This window comes from Lampris incognitus, chromosome 10 (genome assembly GCF_029633865.1).
Source record: "Lampris incognitus isolate fLamInc1 chromosome 10, fLamInc1.hap2, whole genome shotgun sequence".
NCBI classification, from domain to species: Eukaryota; Metazoa; Chordata; class Actinopteri; order Lampriformes; family Lampridae; genus Lampris; species Lampris incognitus.
In genome coordinates, this window is record NC_079220.1 from 20,977,130 (window position 1) to 20,998,007 (window position 20,878).

Consider the following 20,878-nt stretch of genomic DNA (forward strand, 5'->3'; position numbering starts at 1 on the left):
CTCCAAGTGGCTGAGCACTGTCTCCAAGTTTTTCAGACAATCGGCGTCATCCCATCCAGTCACTAGAATGTCGTCCAGAAAACAGTGCACATTGGGAAGGCCCTGAAGAACTTGGTCCATTACTCTCTGGAAGATTGATGGCGCTGACGTTATTCCAAATGGCAGCCGGTTGTAGTGGAACATTCCCTTGTGTGTGGTGATGGTAAGGTAACTGCGTGAGCCCTCCTGGACCAGCACCTGCAGGTAAGCATGGGAGAGATCCAGTTTGCTGAAATGTCGGAGGAGTTTTTGAGCACTTTTCGCGGGAGCAGTTGTTGAAAATCGCGAGCATTTTAAATTGGAAGTCGGTAATACGAGAATGAAGGAGAACGTTAAAGATTGCCCATGGATCTTCTCGGAGGGAAGGATCTTGATGATGATAATGATGCAGAGAACCTGAATAATTGGGTGCGGAATCACCATGAACGACTGAAGACCGCTGTAGAAGTACCTAAATCAGCAGCTCAAGAAGCCTCAAGACGACGGAAGGTAGCTTATGATCGCAAGTCAAGTGGAGCTCTCTTGGGACCTGGTGACCGTGTGTTACTCTGCAACCACAAGCCTAGGGGAAGAAACAAAATACAGGATAAGTGGGCATCCATACCTTACCTTGTAGTGAAACAGAACCACTCAGACATACCTGTATTCACCATTCACCCAGAACAGGGAGGTCCTTCACAAGTTGTGCAAAGAGACCGGCTCAAGCACTACACATTTCAGTCTCTGGCAAGAAAACCTATATCTAGGCACACATCTGGAGAACCGCTAGAGTCTGATACTGAGTACTCTGATATAGTCTGCGTTCCAGCCACCACAAATGCGCCTGACACAAACACAGTATTGGGGTATGGAGTAGTAGACGAAGTAGTACCAGAGGATATACTAGCTCAAAAAGAGGTAGTGGTGATGGGGGCAACATCAGAAGAAGGGTCAGATGAGAGTGATGACTCATACGTAGACAGTGAAAGTGCCGCTGAACCCAGGCGCTCGGAGAGACAGAATAGAGGTACACTTCCCACCAGATATAGGGAGGACTATGTTTTCAGATAAGATGCTATAAGGGGTCAATGTATAAGATCTTTGCTCTGGTTGTGTTAATTGGTTCCTGTAACAGATGTGAATATGCAGTGGCTTCGCATTGTTAATGTTTTATTTATTTATTTATTTATTTATTTATTTATTTACTGTGCGCTTTAGAGATGGAGCCGCCTGGAGATGACGCTGATATGGCAGGGTTTAGCAGGGGGGAATGTAGGGTATGCAACTATTCTGAGTATAGTTGGATATGATTGGGTTAGTATCAGGCAAGCCTCCTCCATTATAGCTAATCAGAGTGAGGCTCTCTAACACACCAGGGGAAGGGGGGGAGAAGAAGAGAGGCGGTGTGCGAGAGCTTTGCGGTTGTGTGTGGGTCGCTGAACATTTCTTTTTTCTAATAGAAAAAATACGAAATCTAGAGAGAGACAGACACGTACTGTACGTGGAGTGACTGTGTTACCGTCTATAAGAATCCTTTGGGACGAATTCGTGTTTCCTGGGGTGCGTCGGAGAAGGTATTGTAGCGTCTTCGGGGTGCAACCACAGGAACTGCCGCGACCGAGACGCAAACCCGTATCGCCCGCACCGCAGTAGACATCGCTAACCGCTCGACTAAAGGGTCAGACCCGTCAGCCAGCGTGTCTACTTATCCATGCACGTTACACTACCCCCCTCCTTCGGGAAGCGCGTCCCCGCGCTTAAGCATATCAGCTCCTTCACGCCTCCGCTTCCGATGGCCTCTCCCCATACCACTTCTTACACCAACGTAGCGAATTCGGGGGGCAACCACATGAACTACCGCGGCCGAGACGCGAACCCGTATCGCCCGCACCGCAGGAGACATCGCTAACCGCTCGACTAAAGGGTCAGACCCGTCAGCCAGCGGCCGACGTGTCTACTTATCCATGCACGTTACAGAATCCTGCTTGGAGGCTGCGAGTGACCACCAGCCAATTCCAGTTTCGTTATTACTCATTACTAGACTGTTAAAAAAACGAACTGAACTGTTTATGTTTGAACATTCATTGGTTTTGATACTCAACATTTAGAATGAGTTTCTCATTTGAGATTGTGTTAACATTGTGTAGACCAAGAGATACTGTGTATACAAAGCCAAATTCTATGGGGTTTTTTTTGCTATTGTCATCCTATAGTATTACATTCAATGAATACTAAACTGTTGTTGCCTATTGTCTCATCTTTACTGTGTTTGGAGTTTAGGGCTTATAACAATACTTACCTGAGGGTTTATAAGTATTTTGGAGTTGTCTACTTAACTTGGAGTAGGGGCGTCTCAACTGTCCTGTTAGTTCTGGGGAGGGAGGGTTATGCTGAGTTGGACTCATAACACAGCATACACTCTACACGTCAGGGACTTCCGTGTCAAATACCTTAGCGTGAAGCCCACCTCACTATATCTTATAGGGTGTAACATACTAACCACTCTGTTCAGCAGGATAGACATCCACATACTGACCCACGTAGGTACTGAGACTAATTGCATTGGGAATGGGGACCCAGATCCCTTCATTAACCTAATCTTTCAAGGTAAATAAGTACTATTACTACCCCTACAAGGCGTGGCTTATTATGTCCGCTACACTTATTTAGTCTTCCCCTTTTTTTGCCTTGTCTGGTTTTGTTTAATTGTAAAGCACTTTGTAACGTTTTATAAAATTGCAATATAAATAAAATTATTATTATTATAGTTACAGTTATTGTTCAGCCCTGTGATGGCCTGACAGCCTCTCCAGGGTGTCTCCCTGCCTGCCGCCCAGTGACTGCTGGGATAGGCTCCAGCATCCCAGCGACCCTGACAGCAGGATAAGCGGTTTGGATGATTGATGGATGGGTAGTTATACTCACTCTAGGTGAGCAATGTATCATAAAGCACACAGTTTCTTCATAAATGATCAGATATCACTAAGTAGGCCTACTGCAGTTTCTCCATTATTTATCAGGTCACATGGTAAGTGTTGGAGCCAGAAAATCCAAATTTGGAAGATGGGGTGGAGCTGGGTTTGGACCTCGGTGGCAGACATGTTGACATACCTGTTAATCAAGGCAGAAATACCCACAACATGGCACTTTTTTAATCCCTAATATCTTCTTAACAGAATAATCATTTTCAAAATAACAACCCTGAGTGCCAGACTTGAAATGAACAATTGAGACCCCAACATCTTGTCGAAAAAATGTATTGACATTATATTTGAAAATATTTTCGCCTGCATATTTTGTCAATCCATGTGTATATTTCTTAAGATTGTTGTGTTGTTATGCTGTTAATTAGTACACTGTGAGAGACGCGAAACTGAGTCAATTTCCATGTGTAGGCAAACTTACAAGGCCAATAAATGTGATTCTGATTCAGATTCTGAAGTAGAAATTGGGAATTTTCTTATTGACTAACGTTGGACATTGAGTTTTTTTTTTCAGAACCAGCCACCTAATGTCCATGGTGGAACCGCAACTTAGAGTACTTCTTCTTCCACTTTCACTTGGCTTCAACTTCCTTCCCTTGGGGTGCTGCTGGGGGGGAAAAAGAATCCCTAGCCATACTCAAGACATCACCTACCATTTCAATGCCCCCCACCCAAATTCTCGCATATTTTAATGGCCTGTGCTTTTGATTTTGAGTCAAAGTCTCCTGCGAAATGGCACTTCTTTAAACTATTACCATTAACAACATAAAGGGATGAGGTCACATATTGGGCTAGCATGTCAGAAACACTGCTGCTCAAGAATGACATCATCAAGAGGCCAAAAGTGAGAATTTTTTAAAACTTTACTCATTGTTAGACACTTGATTAAAATGAAAAACAATAAAAAGACTTGAATCAGAGTATTTTATGGTATTTTATGGGGGTAACCCATCTTCATCATGGGGGGAATGCATCTTCATAAATCAGCAATGAAAAAGTAAACATGGTGTATTAAGAATATTTAAGAAATTACAAGCCAAGGAAATGAGAATATCCATTCAGCCATAAATACTCCTCCTCCTCCTACCTCCGGCTGCTCCCGTTAGGGGTCACCACAGTAGATCATCTATTTCCATATCTTCCTGTTCTCTGCATCTTCTTTTGTCATGTCAGCCACCTGCATATCCTCCCTCACCACATCCATAAACCTCCTCTTTGGTTTTGCTCTTTTTATCTTGTCTGGCAGCTCCATATTCAGCATCCTTCTCCCAATATACCCAGCATCTCTCCTCTGCACACGTTCAAGCCATCTCAATCTTGCCACTCTTGCTTTGTCTCCAAACAGTCCAACCTGAGCTGTCCCTCTAACATACTCATTCCTAATCCTGTCCTTCTTCGTCACTCCCAACGAAAATCTTAGCATCTTCAACTCTGCCACCTCCAGCTCCATATCCTGACTTTATGTTAGTACCACCATCTCCAAACCATACAACATAGCTCGTCTCACTACCATCTTGTAAACCTTCCCTTTAACTCTTGCATGTATTCTTCTGTCGCAAATAAATCCTGACACTCTTCTCCACCCACTCCACCCTGCCTTCACTCTCTTCTTCACCTCTCTCCTGCACTCCCCATTACTTTGAACAGTTGACCCCAAGAATTTAAACTCATCCACCTTTGTCACCTCTACTCCTTGCATCCTCACGATACCGCTGTCCTTCGACTTGTTCACACATATGTATGTGTTCTGTCTTGCTCCTACTAACTTCAATTTCTCTTCTCTCCAGTGCATATCTCCAGACCTCTCCAGGCTCTCCTCAACCTGCTCCCTACTCTCATTACAGATCACAATGTCATCCATGAACATCATAGTCCATGGAGACTCCTGCCTGATCTCACACCTTTTCCATGTAAAGTATCCAGTGATTTCCTTTACCAATATAATGACAGTGGAATATGTCAATAACATGTAACTTATCATAAAATGTAAGTGGGCTGAGCTTAATGCTCCAAGGTGCTGTAATGTTCAGGTGGAAAAATGCATCTGTGTATCAAATTTCAAGACTCTCGCTTTCATGGTGAGAAAGTTGTAGCTGTTTAAAGTCTGGGATCTTTTTGGCGAGCAGCGGGAAATACTTTGTAAATTTCTGAGTGTTTTTTCATTATGTATAATTCCTCTAAGTTTCATCAAAGTTGGACCGATGGAGTCTTACATATCATATGTGATGGAAGAACAGACAGATATCAGTCCTTATTTGTTAGTTACAAAAAACTATTTACTCATACACAATACATATTTGTGAAATATAGCAGTCAGTAAAATGAAAAGTGAGCCACACTGTTTTTGATGTTATTTGTATATAAATTTTATTCAAACACCTCACATTTATTTAAAGAACTTCTAATCAGTGACATATTCTACGAAGTCGTAAACTAAAATACAATGTCACTCAAAGCTTGTGAGCACTGGAACATTTCAACTCTCTACACTTCTCTAAAGGATCTATAATCTATGTCTGTTATGCTTGAGTACATAGGATACATTAGGATGTAGGTTACATTATGGTTTCTCATATAGTCATTCATTCTTTTATATTTTTAAGCCCAAGACTCTTTCATGAAATCCCTTCTATCTTGTAATATAGTAAATGGTACCCAAGGCTGTTGTAGTTCCTGCGAGAAGCAGTAAACCTTTCACTGTCGATATCACTTGGACCAGTTGTTTCATCCTGGAGATCAGTCCAGACTTCTTTGATCTGCAAGAATACCTCAGATACCGTAGCTGTCCTCGCTCTGTCATGTCATCTATTTTGTCCAGGAGTTCTTTCACCTGTTGGATGTTTCCTGCATCATGGTTGTTAAACACATGATATCGCCAACCGCATTTCTGAACTAATTTCTCCAGGTTCTTGTCCTCCCTGATGAAATGCTCTATGTCAGTGCCACTCAGTCGGTCTCCATAAGTGAAGAGCACCAAAGTGTGGTCACTAATGGAGGGACACATCATTTTCTCTAGCGTTTCCATCACTTTATTCTCTTGTTCGGAGAAGCGTCCCAGTTGTAGGACGAGTAAGAAGGCATGGGGGCCTGGGGAGCTCAGCCGCAAAGCCTCTTCAAATTCTGCATCCACCTCACTTTTAGAAAGCTCACTGTTGAAGAGTCCAGGGGTGTCCACCACTTTCAGCCTCTTGTCACACACAACGCCTTCTCCCTTTTGGCATTTCAGAGTCACGGGTCTGAAACTTAGCTTGGATTCAAACTCCAGTCTTCCCAGGATGGTGTTCCCTGATGCACTCTTACCCACTCTCTCCTGTCCTACAAGGACCATTGTCAGCTCAGAGCCGAGGCTTGACCCTGGAAACAAATCAGGTTATATTGGAATGAGTCAGAAAACTACAATTAAAAGCATAAGCCACAAGCAACAGCTATTGATACAATAAACTTTAAATCTCTTAAAAAAAATAAAATCTTTTGATGATGTGCTTCAAATTGTTTTAAAATGAATAAACATGACACAATATTTTGTGGGATAATAGTATTTATTAATGCAGTGAATATAAAAACATGAATTTAATTAATATTCTGGCCTAGCGTTTATGGGGAGTAAGATTAACAAAAATGATTTACACTGAATTGATTACATAACTGTCAAATCAAGTGGTGAATTAGATAAAATGTTATTAAAATGTTCTGTCAAATAAAATCAATACTTTTACATTTCAAAAAAAGTGCACTTAAGAAGAGATTTTATTTGTTGAGAAGAGACTGTATTAGTTTTACTTAGAATCCCGATGCCCCAGTGAAGTGGCAGGGACACTGTGCTGTAGGAGGTGTCATCCTTCAGATGAGATGTTAAAACCGAGGTCCTGACTCACTGTGGTCATTAAAGATCCCATGACACTTATCGCAAAGAGTAGGGGGTCCCCCGGTGTCCTGGCAAAATTCCCAACCTGGCGCTCTCCGTCTGGCAACCTAATCATCCCCCCATGTAATTCGTTCAATCATTATACCCTCTCCAACTCCAACCATGTTAGGCCAGTTTGACAGTGCCTATTTGGCACACTGCCTTGCCATCGCTAAGTTTAAGTGTCGCCACACAACTGAGGTTTTCGTCATTTTGTTTTCTTTTTTTTCCCACTGTCTTTTTATTGGAGAAGCGAGTATTACAATAACAAACACTGAGACAAAAACAGAACATATTAAGGCATCATTATAAAGTAAGAATAATATAACAAAGTCTGACTCCATTCTCAGCGCGACTTTACAATCAAAAAGTTATCAAGACATAGGGTAAATGTAACATAACAAAATAAATAAATAAAAAGACAATACAAATGATTAAACAGATGTATGCATTAAATTCAAGATTCTTCAAAAAAATTATTGTAGCATACTAACCGTATGAACACACTTCTTATTGTTTATAAGTTGGATAGACTCAAAATCCATTCTGAATTCTGTCCTGAAATTTTGTTTTTCCTTTAATGTCCAAGGTGAACTGAAACGTGACGTCACTGCGCTGCGTGGAGGGATATCAGGCGCCACAGCTGATACCAGCCCCGGCTTGAGGGGCATTGTGAATAATTGGGGTGGGAGGGGGAGCGAGAGATATTAACACGGAAAATTACATATATATATATATATATATATATATATATATATATATATATATATCTACTCATATATTTTCGGAATGTGTGTGTGTGTGTGGTGTTAGTGTGTGTGTGTGTGTTAGTTAGTGTAGATAGCGGGACCGAAAACTAAAGCATTTATGATCCTAATTCTTTTTGGAGGTGGTAGGCATTGTCTCAGAGAGTAAGGGGAAAATCCCAGAAAATTAAAATTATGCATAATCATGCATAAATATGCAAAATATGCATTTTTCTAAAAATGGCTAAATACCACTTTTCTCGGCATTTCAGATGATTCTGAGCATTTTTGATTTTTTCACCTAACATTTTTTTCTGGGACCCCCCCCCCCCCTTAACCTGGAAAATGTGACCCTCTCCCCCTTTAATGTTATTGTGTATGCAATGTCATGTATGTGAAATATGCTTGGTTGGAACAACTATTGGCCTCAAAGGGGCAGTTAGGGCACAGTTAGTGACAGGTAGCAAGCGATCTACTCATATTTTCGGAATGTGTGTGTGTGTGTTAGTTAGTGTAGATAGCGGGACCGAAAACTAAAGCACTTATGATCCTAATTCTTTTTGGAGGTGGTAGGTATTGTCTCAGAGAATAAGGGAAAATCCCAGAAAATTAAAATTATGCATAATTATGCATAATTATGCATAAATATGCAAAATATGAATTTTTCTAAAAATGGCTAAAAACCACTTTTCTCGGCATTTCAGATGATTCTGAGCATATTTGATTTTTTTCACCTATATAAAAAAATTTCTGGGACTTGGAAATACTATACTTGTGAGCGTTAGCTAGGCTAATCACATTTAATAGCTACAGATGTTGTGTTTGGTGGCAACTAACTGTGCTTTTCATTTGTTTTATTTATTGTCGTGTAACAGGGAGGACACTGCAGTTGTTTATTGTGCAGTTATTTTATTTGGTTATTTTCTTTCATTTGATTAGGCACTTGCATGCTAGGTAGTTTCCACAGGCTAGTTGCAGAAGAGATTAGGCATTTCAAAGGCTAAGAGCCTGAGATTTATGTTGAGCAGTATCATTGTTGAAACTCATTAATGTCATTTTTCTAAATCATAAAATTGATGGGAATAAAGAACCCTGTTTTTTTATGTTGTCTTGGGATATTTAAATTTTACCAGGCTACATTCGCTTCAGTCATTTTGAGTTGGTAATTTGGGTTTGTCTACTTTGAAGAATCTTCTTATATCAATTTCAACTTTTGGTCAATTCGCGTGCAGCAGAACAATGTACCGACTGAGCATACCTTGCCCTACTGAAACTTGCGAGACACCTGCTGATGCAACAGGCGACGGAAATGTGCAAAACAGATATGATTTGGATTGGATAGCCGGCTAACATAAAAAAATAAATCTTTCCTAAATTGAATTAAAATTTATAATTTGGTAAAAAGCGCACCAACATGAAATAATGCAATAACGTTTTTGATTTACTTAGAGGATTTAAACATCTGGAAATAATTTGGGTGGGGGGCATTGAATGTCGCTGGGGGGGGGCTACAGCGCCCCCTGGAGCCGGGCCTGGCTGATACAGTAGTTTAACGTACACGAATAAGTAGACACGTTAGCCCTCGACTAACTGGTCAGACCCTTTAGTCGACTGGTTAACGTTGTCGCCCGTGGTACGGGAGATCCAGGTTCGCTTCACCTCTCTTCAGTGCGACACCGCTTGTTTTCGTCCCGTCAGCCAACTCCAAAACGTGTGTCTCTGGCTGGAAACTGTCATCAAACCTCCTAAACTTTCCGATGTGGGTGATCATGTGTGACGTTGCACCCATATCCACCATCAGACCTCTCTGTTTTACTCCAGTCATCAATTTTGAAAACGGAAGTGGGATCCTCTACATTCACTGCTTGTTTCACGTTGTCTCGTGTTTTCCGTCTGCACGTTTCGTCTCTGTGAGTGGAGCTCTGGCAAACACTGCACCACTGCTTGATACTCGCCTCCAGTACTGTTGCATGTCCGGGCTTTGTGTCCCTTTTGGCCGCAGTTGTAGCAGGTTATCTCCGAGTTATTTTCTTTCTCCCTCCCCCTAATAATAAGACACGTTAGTCCCTAGCTAGCGGGTCTGACCCTTTAGCCGAGCGGTTAGTGATGTCGCCTTGTGGTGCAGTACACCTCGTATCGAATCCCGCACCGGGCAAGAAAATAACCGGTTACATTGGTGGCAGCGGTGGGATCGGGAAGTGTGCAGATCCTCAGAAGTCTCTTCGGAGCGCGGGAATAACAAAGCGCGAGGGCGCGCTTCCGGGGAGGGTGACGACTGCAAACTACTAATAATACACGTTAGTCCCTAGCTGACGGGTCTGACCCTTTAGCCGAGCGGTTCGTGATGTCGCCTTGTGGTGCAGTACACACGTATCGAATCCCGCACCGGGCAAGAAAATAACCGATTACAGCATCTTCATTTTTTTTGCATCTTCGGCGACCACGTCCTCATTTTCGTCGTCATCTGGCTCTTGTAATATGGTCTCTTTAAGACCAAGCAAACGCAGATGGCCTAAAAACGTGGTTTCCCATAACTCGTAATTTTTCTCATCTCCGTCGAAGCATAGTCTGTACCATCGGCTTCCACCTTCCCTTCTGGGCCCAGAACCTGTTGACGTTGTCATCTCTGAGGGCAGGAATACCGGCTCACCTAGACTCATTTCACGGAGAAAAATACGCGTGCACTTGATCGGTGTTGCTGTAACTGGAATGATTTCTTTATTTTGCGGTGCACTCTAATAAACCACAGGGCAACACGACACCGCCCTCTAGTGGTGACATCGATATAAGCGCATATACACATAATCTTGGCCTAGCCAATATTCTAACTAACTAACTAACTAACTAACTAACTAACTAACTAACTAACTAACTAACTAACTATATATATCAACACAAAGACAGGGAAAAACAGTTTTAATGCATTGCAGTACAAGCCTGTTTCGTGTGTCGTGCACTCATCAGCTGCTAATCTGCAATGCATTAAAAAAAATAATCCTGTATACGTGTTGATATTCCGCTCCTCATTAGTTGAGCACTTATAACACCATTGACGGTTTCGAGAAAAAACGGTACATATATATAGTAACCGGTTATTTTCTTGCCCCGTGCGGGATTCGAAACGAAGTGTACTGTACCACAAGGCGACATCACTAACCGCTCGGCTAAAGGGTCAGACCCGCTAGCTAGGGACTAATGTGTCTTATCAGTAGTTTACAGTCATCACTCTCCCCGGAAGCGCGACCTCGCGCTTTGTCATTCCGCGCTCCGAAGAGACTTCTGAGGATCTGCACACTTCCAGATCCCACCGCCGCCACCAAAGTAACAGGCTATTTTCTTGCCCGGTGCGGGATTCGATACGAGGTGTACAGCACCACAAGGCGACATCACTAACCGCTCGGCTAAAGGGTCAGACTCGCTACCTAGGGACTAATGTGTCTTATTAGTAGTTTACAGTTATATATATAACATTTATATATATATATATATATAACATTTATATATATATATATATATATATATATATATATATATATAACATTTATATATATATATATATATATATATATATATATAACATTTATATATATATAATATTTCCACCAGGTGGAAATTAGACAATTTGCAAGACAACCCCTATAAAAGGAATGGATTTGCAGGTGGTGGCCACAGACCATTTGCCTGTCCTCATCTTTTCTGGCCGATCTTTGGTTAGTTTTTCATTTTGCTAGTGCCCTCACCACTAGAGGTGGCATGAGGCGGTCTCTGCAACCTACAGAAGTTGCTCAGGTAGTGCAGCTAATCCAGGATGGCACATCAATGCGTGCTGTGGCAAGAAGATTTGATGTGTCTCCCAGCACAGTGTCCAGAGCATGGAGGAGGTACCAGGAGACAGACCAGTACACCAGGAGACGTGGAGGGGGCCGCAGGAGGACAACAACCCCGCAACAGGACCGCTATCTGGTCCTTTGTGCAAGGAGGAACAGGAGGAGCACTGCCGCAGCCCTACAAAACGACCTTCAACAGGCCACTAATGTGCAGGTTTCTGCTCAAACAGTGAGAAACAGAATGCATGAGGATGGTATGAGGGCCCGACGTCCACAATTGGGGCCTGTGCTCACAGCCCAACACCGTGCAGCCCGATTGACCTTTGCCAGAGAACATCTTGGTTGGCAGATTCGCCATTGGTGCCCTGTGCTCTTCACAGATAAGAGCAGGTTCACACTGAACACATGTGACAGACGTGAGAGAGTCTGGAGACGCTGTGGAGAACGTTCTGCTGCCTGCAACATCCTCCAGCATGACCGGTTTGGCGGTGGGTCAGTGATGGTCTGGGGAGGCATATCCTAGGAGGGCCGCACAGACCTCTACGTGCTAGCCAGAGGTACCATGACTGCCATTAGGTACCGGGATGAGATCCTCAGACCCATTGTCAGACCATATGCTGGTGCAGTGGGCCCTGGGTTCCTGCCCATGCATGACAATACTCGTCCTCATGTGGCCAGAGTGTGTTAGCAGTTCCTGTATGTCGAGGGCATTGATGCTATGGACTGGCCTGCACGTTCCCCAGACCTGAATCCAATCGAGCACCTCTGGGACATCATGTCTCGTACCATCCGCCAACGCGATGTCGCACCACAGACTGTCCAGGAGTTGACCGATGCCCTGATCCAGGTCTGGGAGGAGATCCCTCAGGAGACCATCTGTCGTCTCATCAGGAGCATGCCCAGACGTTGTAGGGAGTGCATACAGGCACGTGGAGGCCACACACACTACTGAGCCTCATTTTGAATCGTCTTGAAGAATTTCCACAGAAGTTGGATCAGCCTATGTTCTCATTTTCCACTTTGATTTTGAGTATGATTCTGAATCCAGACCTTAATGGGCTAATGATTTTGATTTCCATTGATCATTCTTAGTTTATTTTGCTCTAAACACATTCCTCTGTCTAATAAATAAAGATTTTCGGCTGAAATATTTCATTCATCGAGGTCTATATTGTGTTTTTAGGTGTTCCCTTTATTTTTTTGAGCAGTGTACATAGTTACATACATAACTTTTTTTTAAAAGAAACACCCAACGGTAGGGAAAGTGCTCAAAAATAAGGGGATAAATAATACAGTGAGTCAAGTAAATGTTTTATGAGACAGTACAAGCCTGTTTCATGCTGATGATTGCTTATGGCATGAAACAGGCTTGTACTGTCTCTTAACTTGACTGTTTTTAGAGAGAGAGAGAGAGACTACGTGTTACTTGTGGTAAATTGCCGTGCATTGTTGCCCCATGCCTTTGCACTGTGCGTAGCTGGTCTGTTGCAATAAGGGGAAACAGCGAGTGTGCTCGAGCAACGACCGAGTTTGTGTTCTCGCGTGATTGTGAAGGCCGCGCGCGTGTCCGCTCTGTTCCACGTCTTTACGCTGGGAATCAACCAGTGTCCGTCATCAATGTGCACTGCCCTGTCTGCCGTGACCGCGACGACTTAACATGTAATGTCGCATGTTCCTGAGGTCTGTCGTCTCTCATCTCTTGGTGTTTGGCGGTAGAGATCCCGTTAAAACAGCAACACGCTGACATACTCTGCAACGCAGTCAAACTCAAAACCCACGTCTAGTAACGATCGTCGCTGATAAGCGACGACTGCAAAGTTCTACCAATTATTATAATATTTATTATTATAATATTTTCTCTGGGTAGTAAATTAAATATACTTACGGGGGAGGAGATCTTTGCTGGCCATGTTTTTCGTCGTAAAGGGAGGCGACCTCTTTCCTTGCAGATCCCGTCAGTGGAAAAATTTTGAAGTTAAGTTTCATTTTCTCGATAGCCTCCCTCGAGACCCCTCTAGCCCCCCCCCCCACTTACCTAACCAAATAAGGACACTCGTGAGCCTGACTGACAACTTTGCAGGCTATTTAATAATATGTATTTCCGCTCAACACATATTAACAACTGTTGCTATTGTCAATTTAAAAAAAATATCCATCAGTAACACACATGCTCTTGCAGTTTTACTTTCGTGAACTCTTCCAGAATGATATTTCTACAGTAGAGGTGAACATGGGGTGGGGTTTGCTTCTCTGCAGTTCAACGATGATTTCTCAAAAATAAATAAATAAATAAATAAATAGAGAGAGAGAGAGAGAGAGAGAGAGAGAGAGAGAGAGAGAGAGAGAGAGAGAGAGAGAGAGCATGTGGGCGGTAGGGATCCATGTATTTATTCTTATAAACATGAATTTAGACCGATGTAACGGGACACTATGTTGATGTCAACAACAGCCAAAGCGAGGACTCATGCTTCTGCATTCCCCCACATGCCACTGGCACAGATCATACACTCATGCCTGATGCTTTAACTAAGGGTAATTTCTCTTATCTCTATGACTTTTTTTAATACCAACAAATGAATGAATTTAGAGAAAATTGGAGCAGTATGGGAGACTGAACTGCAGACTACCCTCTCTGATCAAGTCTGGGAAAAAGCTTTCAACTCATCCTCCTCGTTTTTTTTTTGACTTACATTTTTTATTAACCCTTTTCAAGGAAAACAAATCGAACTGAACAAGACTGTGATTTTTTTTAAAACATTTTAACATCCCCAAATCCAAATTTCCCCACATCCTGCTCCCCTCTATCTACTCCTACCCCGTCCCGCAGGCCCTTTCACGCAACAGAATTAAACCACATTACAGTAGGTTCAATATAAACATGAAAAAGGAAACAAAAGAAAAAAAAATAGATAAGTAAAAAAATACAAAATAAAATAAAGAAGCGAGTAAATAAATAAAATAACTACTGCACTAACATCCCAGGTGAAAAAATCATACTTAAATTGTACTTTTTAAATCATGTACTAAGTACATTTTCATGTTCTTTGTATATTTTTTTGTCGCCTTCAAGTATACTTCTTGAGTACAACTTCAGTTGTTAATGACATCTCTTTCGAAGTACACTTTTTAAAAGTACATTTTAAGAATACTTTAAGCACTGTTACGTCCCGTACTGTTTTTTAATGTAAGCAGGCCTGCATGTTGTATGAATTTTGCTCTGTCCTGGTGTGTTGTGGCTTTGTCTCCCCCTAGTGTCCCCATAATTCTCTCTTTCTTACAGAAGCTGCAGCTCGGATCCCCTGTCTATCAACACACTTGTTCCGTATCACCAATCAGCCACGCCCTGCGCCGCCTCCTATTTGATTTGGATCCCGGGGCGATCAGCGGCATCATAAGCAGGGGCAGCTCCTAACCCCACCCCTAACCTTAACCTTAACCCCCCCCCTAACCCAACCCCCAACCTTAAAGGATAGGTTCACCGAATAACACATGAAGCCCTATTTATAGAGTCCCTAGCATGTTTCTGAGACGTACAGGTTAACATTTCTCAAATACCACCACTCCAGACCTCAGGCTGATTTGAGTCCGCGCGCATCATGTTATCATTACAAGTATAGGGGCTCTCATACTGTTTCAAAACAATGATAAACATGCATTTCAGACTTGTGAATAGCGTGATGTAATCTTACCAAGCACAGGACACTAGCTCGGTATTGTATAGGAATTCAAGCAATTTAAAGTCTGTAAATTTGGTTTAGAAGTAACAAGCTGATTTTGTTTTATTTTAACTGTTTCGAAATTCGTATGGCAATTAGCTTACAGTCTCACAGGAGAGCATCCTGGGCTTGGTAAGATTACATCACACTATTCCCAAGTCTGAAATGCATGTTTATCAGTTTTTTAAACAACATTATGAGAGCCCCTATACTAGACCCCTATGGCCATATCTTCAGTAAGAACTGCATTGAGGAGGCTGGACCACAATGTGCGCTGTCCCCTGTGCAAGCCAGCCCCTGCAGGAAGTGAGGACCTGGGCTCTGCTCCCACTAAGATCACCGGCCAAACCCCAAACCAGTCCCCTGGCCTCCAGCGCACCAGTACACACACCAGTGCCTTCTCATCAGTACATATCATTATAGTCTTATACTACCCTATAATGATAACGTGATGCGTGCGGACTCAAAAATCAGCCCAAGGTCTGGAGTGGTTGTACTTGAGAAATTTGACCTGTACGTCTCAGAAACATGCTAGGGACTCTATAAATACGGCTTTATGTGTTAGTCGGTGAACCCATCCTTTAACCACACTCCTAACCCTGACCTTAACCCTAACCTTAATATGCGGGCGGCGTGGGCGGCCCCAACATCCGAATTGAATGCACCTTAAACCCCAACTGGAGTGGGAATCGTTAACAGGTGGTAGGAGGGGGTGGGAGGTAGTGGGAGGGTCAGTGGGGATAGGAGGGGGGTAGAGGAGGGTGGATGGGAGTAGGAGGGGCCATAGATTAAAAACGACCGTTGGGTCTTAAATTGTTTCTGAATGAAGAGGTCACGTGACAAAATCAACCATCCAACTTAAGACTAAATGCAGTCAATAACAGTACTAACAGTACTAACAGTAATAAAAGTAATGGCATTAAATCAGTTCATTACCTCAGCATTTGCAAAACAAACATTTGCAAAAATGTACTTGGAGACGAACAGTCATTGTTTGTGTTCTCTATGGCCAAATGTATAGGCAGAAAATATCACCGTGTACTCCTTTGATTTGGCCTTCAGTGAATTAACGGACAATTCTGGGCACCCATGGGTCTTCACCATGCTGAAGACCCATGGGTAGTTGCCCATCTTGACTTTTAAGCTTCGCTTCCACCCTCCACAGTCACTGTAGGACCCAGGTCCTTTCAGACAGAGATGTGCTTTCACCAATGCCTCTGCCACTGCACTAAATTGGAGATCTGGGAAAGCATTCAACTTGTAGAAATTGATAGTTCAAGGATGAAATCAGACATACTGGCTAAACTGACAGGCAACATCTTTTGGTTCGCAATGTACTCTCCATTCCCCCCTGAACTTCTGTGTCATAAGAGAAACCTGGAATGGTGAAGTCTTTCTTAACATCAATGTGATAAATCTGTGTATCCTACGCATGTGGAAAAAAATGGGGCAAAAGAACAACCTGCATGTATGCGTGTGTGTGTGTGTGTGTGTGTGTGTGTGTGTGTGTGTGTGTGTGTGTGTGTGTGTGCACAGATGTGTGCAAGTATGAAGGGGGTTTAAAAAAAGGGAAGAAAAGGAGAAAAAGAGCTTCAGTCTGGTGACCTGTACAGCTTGGTGTTCAGGCTTTGGACCTTTGGAGACATCTTTTGGCTTTCAAGTCCCATGAACACTTTTTGGACGAACTCGAAGATTTGCTTTAGTTTCTGCGGGTAGCTGAGGTTCAGCGCATAGATAAAACCAAGGAGCATGGCAAATGCCAATGCAGCGGAGGCCAAGTTGGTCAGAACCTCAGCTCCCTCAACGACAACTCCGATGTCGTCTGGGCGATGAAGTTGATCGTCGTCCTCCTTCCTCATCACAAAAATTGCCAAGGTGGCCTGCTGCAGCTCACCCTCTGCTTCCTCTTTCTGAGTGTCCTGAAACAAAGAAAAGAGATCAGAGTGGTTGGTGGTAAGAGTAGGTGGTTGGGGGGTAGAGGGGGTGGGTGGGAGTAAGAGGGGGTGGTTGGGGGGTCAGTGGGATAGGAGGTGAGGTTGGAGGGTAGGAGGGGGAAGGGGTAGTTGGGGGGTAGAGGAGGTGTGTCTACTGGTGTGTGTGCTGGAGGTGTATCTGTGTGTATACTAGTGTGTGTGCATGTACTGATGTGAGTGCACTGGTGTGCTGGAGGCCAGGGGACTGGTTTGGGGTTTGGCCGGTGATCGTAGTGGGAGCAGAGCCCAGGTCCTCACCTCCTGCAGGGGCTGGCTTGCACAGGGGACAGCACACGTTGTGGTCCAGGCTCCTCAATGTGGTTCTCACTGAAGATATGGCCACACGTAGTGAATGCTCATAGAACAACCTAGAACAGCACAACGGTCAGAGCATAGCGCAACAACAACAGGGTGGTCGGGGGGTAGTAGGGGATATTTTAGGGTGGTTGGGGGGGTAGAGGGGTAGTTGAGGGGTGGTTGGGGGGGTAGGAGGGGCGCGTGGGGGGTAGTAGGGGTGGGTCTACTGGTGTGCTGGGGGCAGGCCCGTAGCCAGAAACATATTTTGGGGGGGGGGGTCGGACAACACTGCCGAACGCTACCGGTAAATAAAATTCCCACACTGTATGCTATAGCCTAATACCTAACCGTACGGTAAATGTCAACGTATTAATGGCCCATAGATAATCATCAATGCATTAATAAATAAAAGTGGGTCTTACCTTATAAAAGCAGGTCCAATCGTCTTTTTTGTCTGCAAAAGATGTCCAGTACCACTTCCTGCGTCACCACAATGTCTCTGTGCTCCGAGAGCAATGTCAGTCCATTAAGTCGTCTTTCCGTCATTGTACTGCGCATTTTGTCCTTGATCCTTCCCAGACGGGAAAAACTTCTCTCGACATGGGCACTGGTGACAGGAAGCGTGGTCAAAACGCGGAGAAGCTTGAAGATGCTTGGAAACAACTCACTGTTACAGGCATTTAATGCCTCAATGGCATTTTGCGGAACATAAGTTGCATCTTTCCATTTATCCCGCCAGGTGTCAATTTCTGACTTTACAACTTCCAGATGCGGTGACACTTCATCAGGATGCAGGTTGGAGAGCGCGTGAGCTGAGCTGTCGTTCAGCATGCTGACCTTAGATGGCAGTAAGGAACAGAGGTTGGAGATCACATTTCTGTGTTTGCTGAAGCGTTCCTTCATCTGTGATGAATAAAAGTCAAGCATGACTATGAAAAGCTTTTGCCGGTAGTGATTTTCACAGGCCTTCAATGGATCCTCATTGCAGTCCATGCCTCTTCGTGGTCGAAATTCAACCCCATACTTGGCTGCTTGGGAAGAGGTCTTTTGGAAAATCTGCCTGAACTCCATCTCAGAGTTAGCCCTCATCTCATCTACCTGCTTAATAACAGCATCAGCAGCTGAAACGCAACTCACCAAGTCACAATTTTCCTTCTGAAGGAAGGTGGACAGGTGGTAGGTTTTTGCAAGCATCTTCTCACTCACATTCATGGACAGCATGAATTCTGCATTGTCAATTGAATTAAAGAGCTGAGTGGCTTTGACAGATGTGTCTCCTGTGAAGGTTTCACTGATTTTCTGCAGGCTGGATCGCACAGGGTCTAAAAGCTCGTTGAATGTAAATATTGCGTCGTGGCGTTCGACCCATCTCGTTTCACACAACTTCGTCAGTCGCGTTTTCTTGCAGTCGGGTAAAAGACGCTCCGTCTCGTGTCGCAGACTGCATGAAGACCGCAAAGCCGAATCATGGAAAAAAGTGCAGATTTCCGAGACAATTCCAAAGCAATTTCGCACCATTTGTACAGTGCAGCACTTGTTTAGGACCAAATTCAAACTGTGGCTGGCACAGTGCACATAAACTGCTTGCTTGTGCTTCTCTTTGATTTTAGCTTGGGCACCATTTAAACGGCCACTCATGGCAGATGCGCCGTCGTATCCCTGGCCACGTAAAAACTGTAAATCAACGCCTGCATTTGTCAACTGACTTTCGATTGAATTGGTGATTGCCTCCCCGGTTAACTTCTCGATATCAACAAAGGACAAAAAATCCTCTCTGATGCTATATTGGCTGTCATGCTGGTTCACGTATCTGACACAGACAGAAAGCTGCTCCCGCCCTGAAACATCTTTCATTTCATCTGCCAACACAGCGAAACACTGCGCGGAGTTTACTTTCTGCACCAGTTTGTTTGTTATCACATCTCCAGTTATGCTGATTATTTCATTTTGTACATCAGGACTGCAGTAGCTAGCGTTTGCTGCACATTTACTCAAGTGTTGTAACAGTACTGTGTCGCCAGATGTAGCCCTAAACCTGAGTGAAGCCCTGAAATTTTCGTCATTGTGAGTTGGCTCATTCAATGTCACTGGTCCTGAATCAATATCACCTCTCAGGGCGAGTTCTTGGCGACTGCAAAAAATCAACATTGCAATGATGCTTTTGAGTTTTTCTGTTTTCTTGGACTCGCTTTTTTCGCTCAGAATCGAGCCTCAGTGAAATTGCATCCATTTTATTGTTGAGAACCATTTGGAAATTGTCCGCTTTCAAACATGCATCCTTGTGATATGCCTTTTGTGCATGGTCTTTGAACGTCTCTAAAGCATGTTTCCAGTCTGAGAAGTGGACATTAATTAGCGTGCCAGCTTTTCTGTGCCCTCCCTTGCCCACATGCTCGACTGCAAACGCAACACAGTGCTTACAGAAACAACCGTCGGACCTTGTTGAGTATACTAGCCAGCTAAACTGGTCAATCCAATGACGTTGGAAACGCAGTTTACCTCCTAGTTTTGTAGGGAATGTTTGTCCGATATTGGCCGCCCAGTCCAGTGAGTATATTTCTCTTCTCTGTTCGTCTGATATTTTCCCACCAATATAATCCACAAAGTCGTGTGAAAACGTTTCCGAGGTGGAGGACGGCGGGTCTGCTAACTCTGGCTCCGTTTCTGAGGAGGAGGGCAGTGGGTCTGCTAACACTTGCTCCGGGAAATCGGTAACGTTAGTGACCAGATCATCTGTAATGTTCTTTCATTTTTCTTTTTTGGGTCGGGACACGTTGAAACAAAAAAATCACTGATTTTACGAATATTAACTTTACTGCTCTTGCCTGATTTACAGGTAGCTTTCGGCGGCTCCATTGCTTTTGAAAAGCAAACTATAGATCGACCATTTAGCTAGCATAACCAGTGGCAGGTTGCTTAGCTGACTCGTCAGACCCCTGAGCCAATCAAAAGCGTGTGATTTTATTTGTTTTACGAAACAGACCAATAAGATACATCATGTTTGGAAACAAATTAACTGACAGGTTTAACGCCTGTCAGTCACGATAGATGCAGTGTATGAGTAGGCTAGAGGGGCGGTGACAAATAATCAAAACGATAACTAAATAATTATTTGTGCCATTTCAGACGGGCCGTGGGGTTTCGGGGGGGGGGGGGGTGTTCAGACACGAAAACCACCTACCCGGCTACGTGCCTGGCTGGAGGTGCATCTGTGTGTATACTGGTGTGTGTGTATGTACTAATGTGAGTGCACTGGTGTGCTGGAGGCCAGGGGACTGGTTTGGGGTTTGGACAGTGATCAATAGGGTTGATTTTTATTTAAAAATGGAAGTTGGAAAAGTTTGACATTTTATTGCATCGTACGGTTGAGCTAGCTAAACAGTGTATTGGTTAACATGATAAAATGTTAGCGG

The 20,878-nt window shown here is 43.6% G+C and overlaps 1 protein-coding gene across 1 annotated transcript; it reads right to left on the reverse strand.

Moving 5' to 3' along the window:
- Positions 1-5,343: 5,343 nt before the first annotated feature.
- LOC130119384 (GTPase IMAP family member 2-like) lies at positions 5,344-13,523 on the reverse strand. The gene is made up of 2 exons (XM_056287860.1): positions 13,365-13,523; positions 5,344-6,356 (listed from the first exon to the last, which is right to left on the reverse strand). The coding sequence occupies exons 1-2, from the start codon at positions 13,387-13,389 to the stop codon at positions 5,632-5,634; spliced, it is 750 nt and encodes a 249-aa protein (XP_056143835.1). The 5' UTR covers positions 13,390-13,523; the 3' UTR covers positions 5,344-5,631.
- Between the last annotated feature and the right edge of the window lie 7,355 nt (positions 13,524-20,878).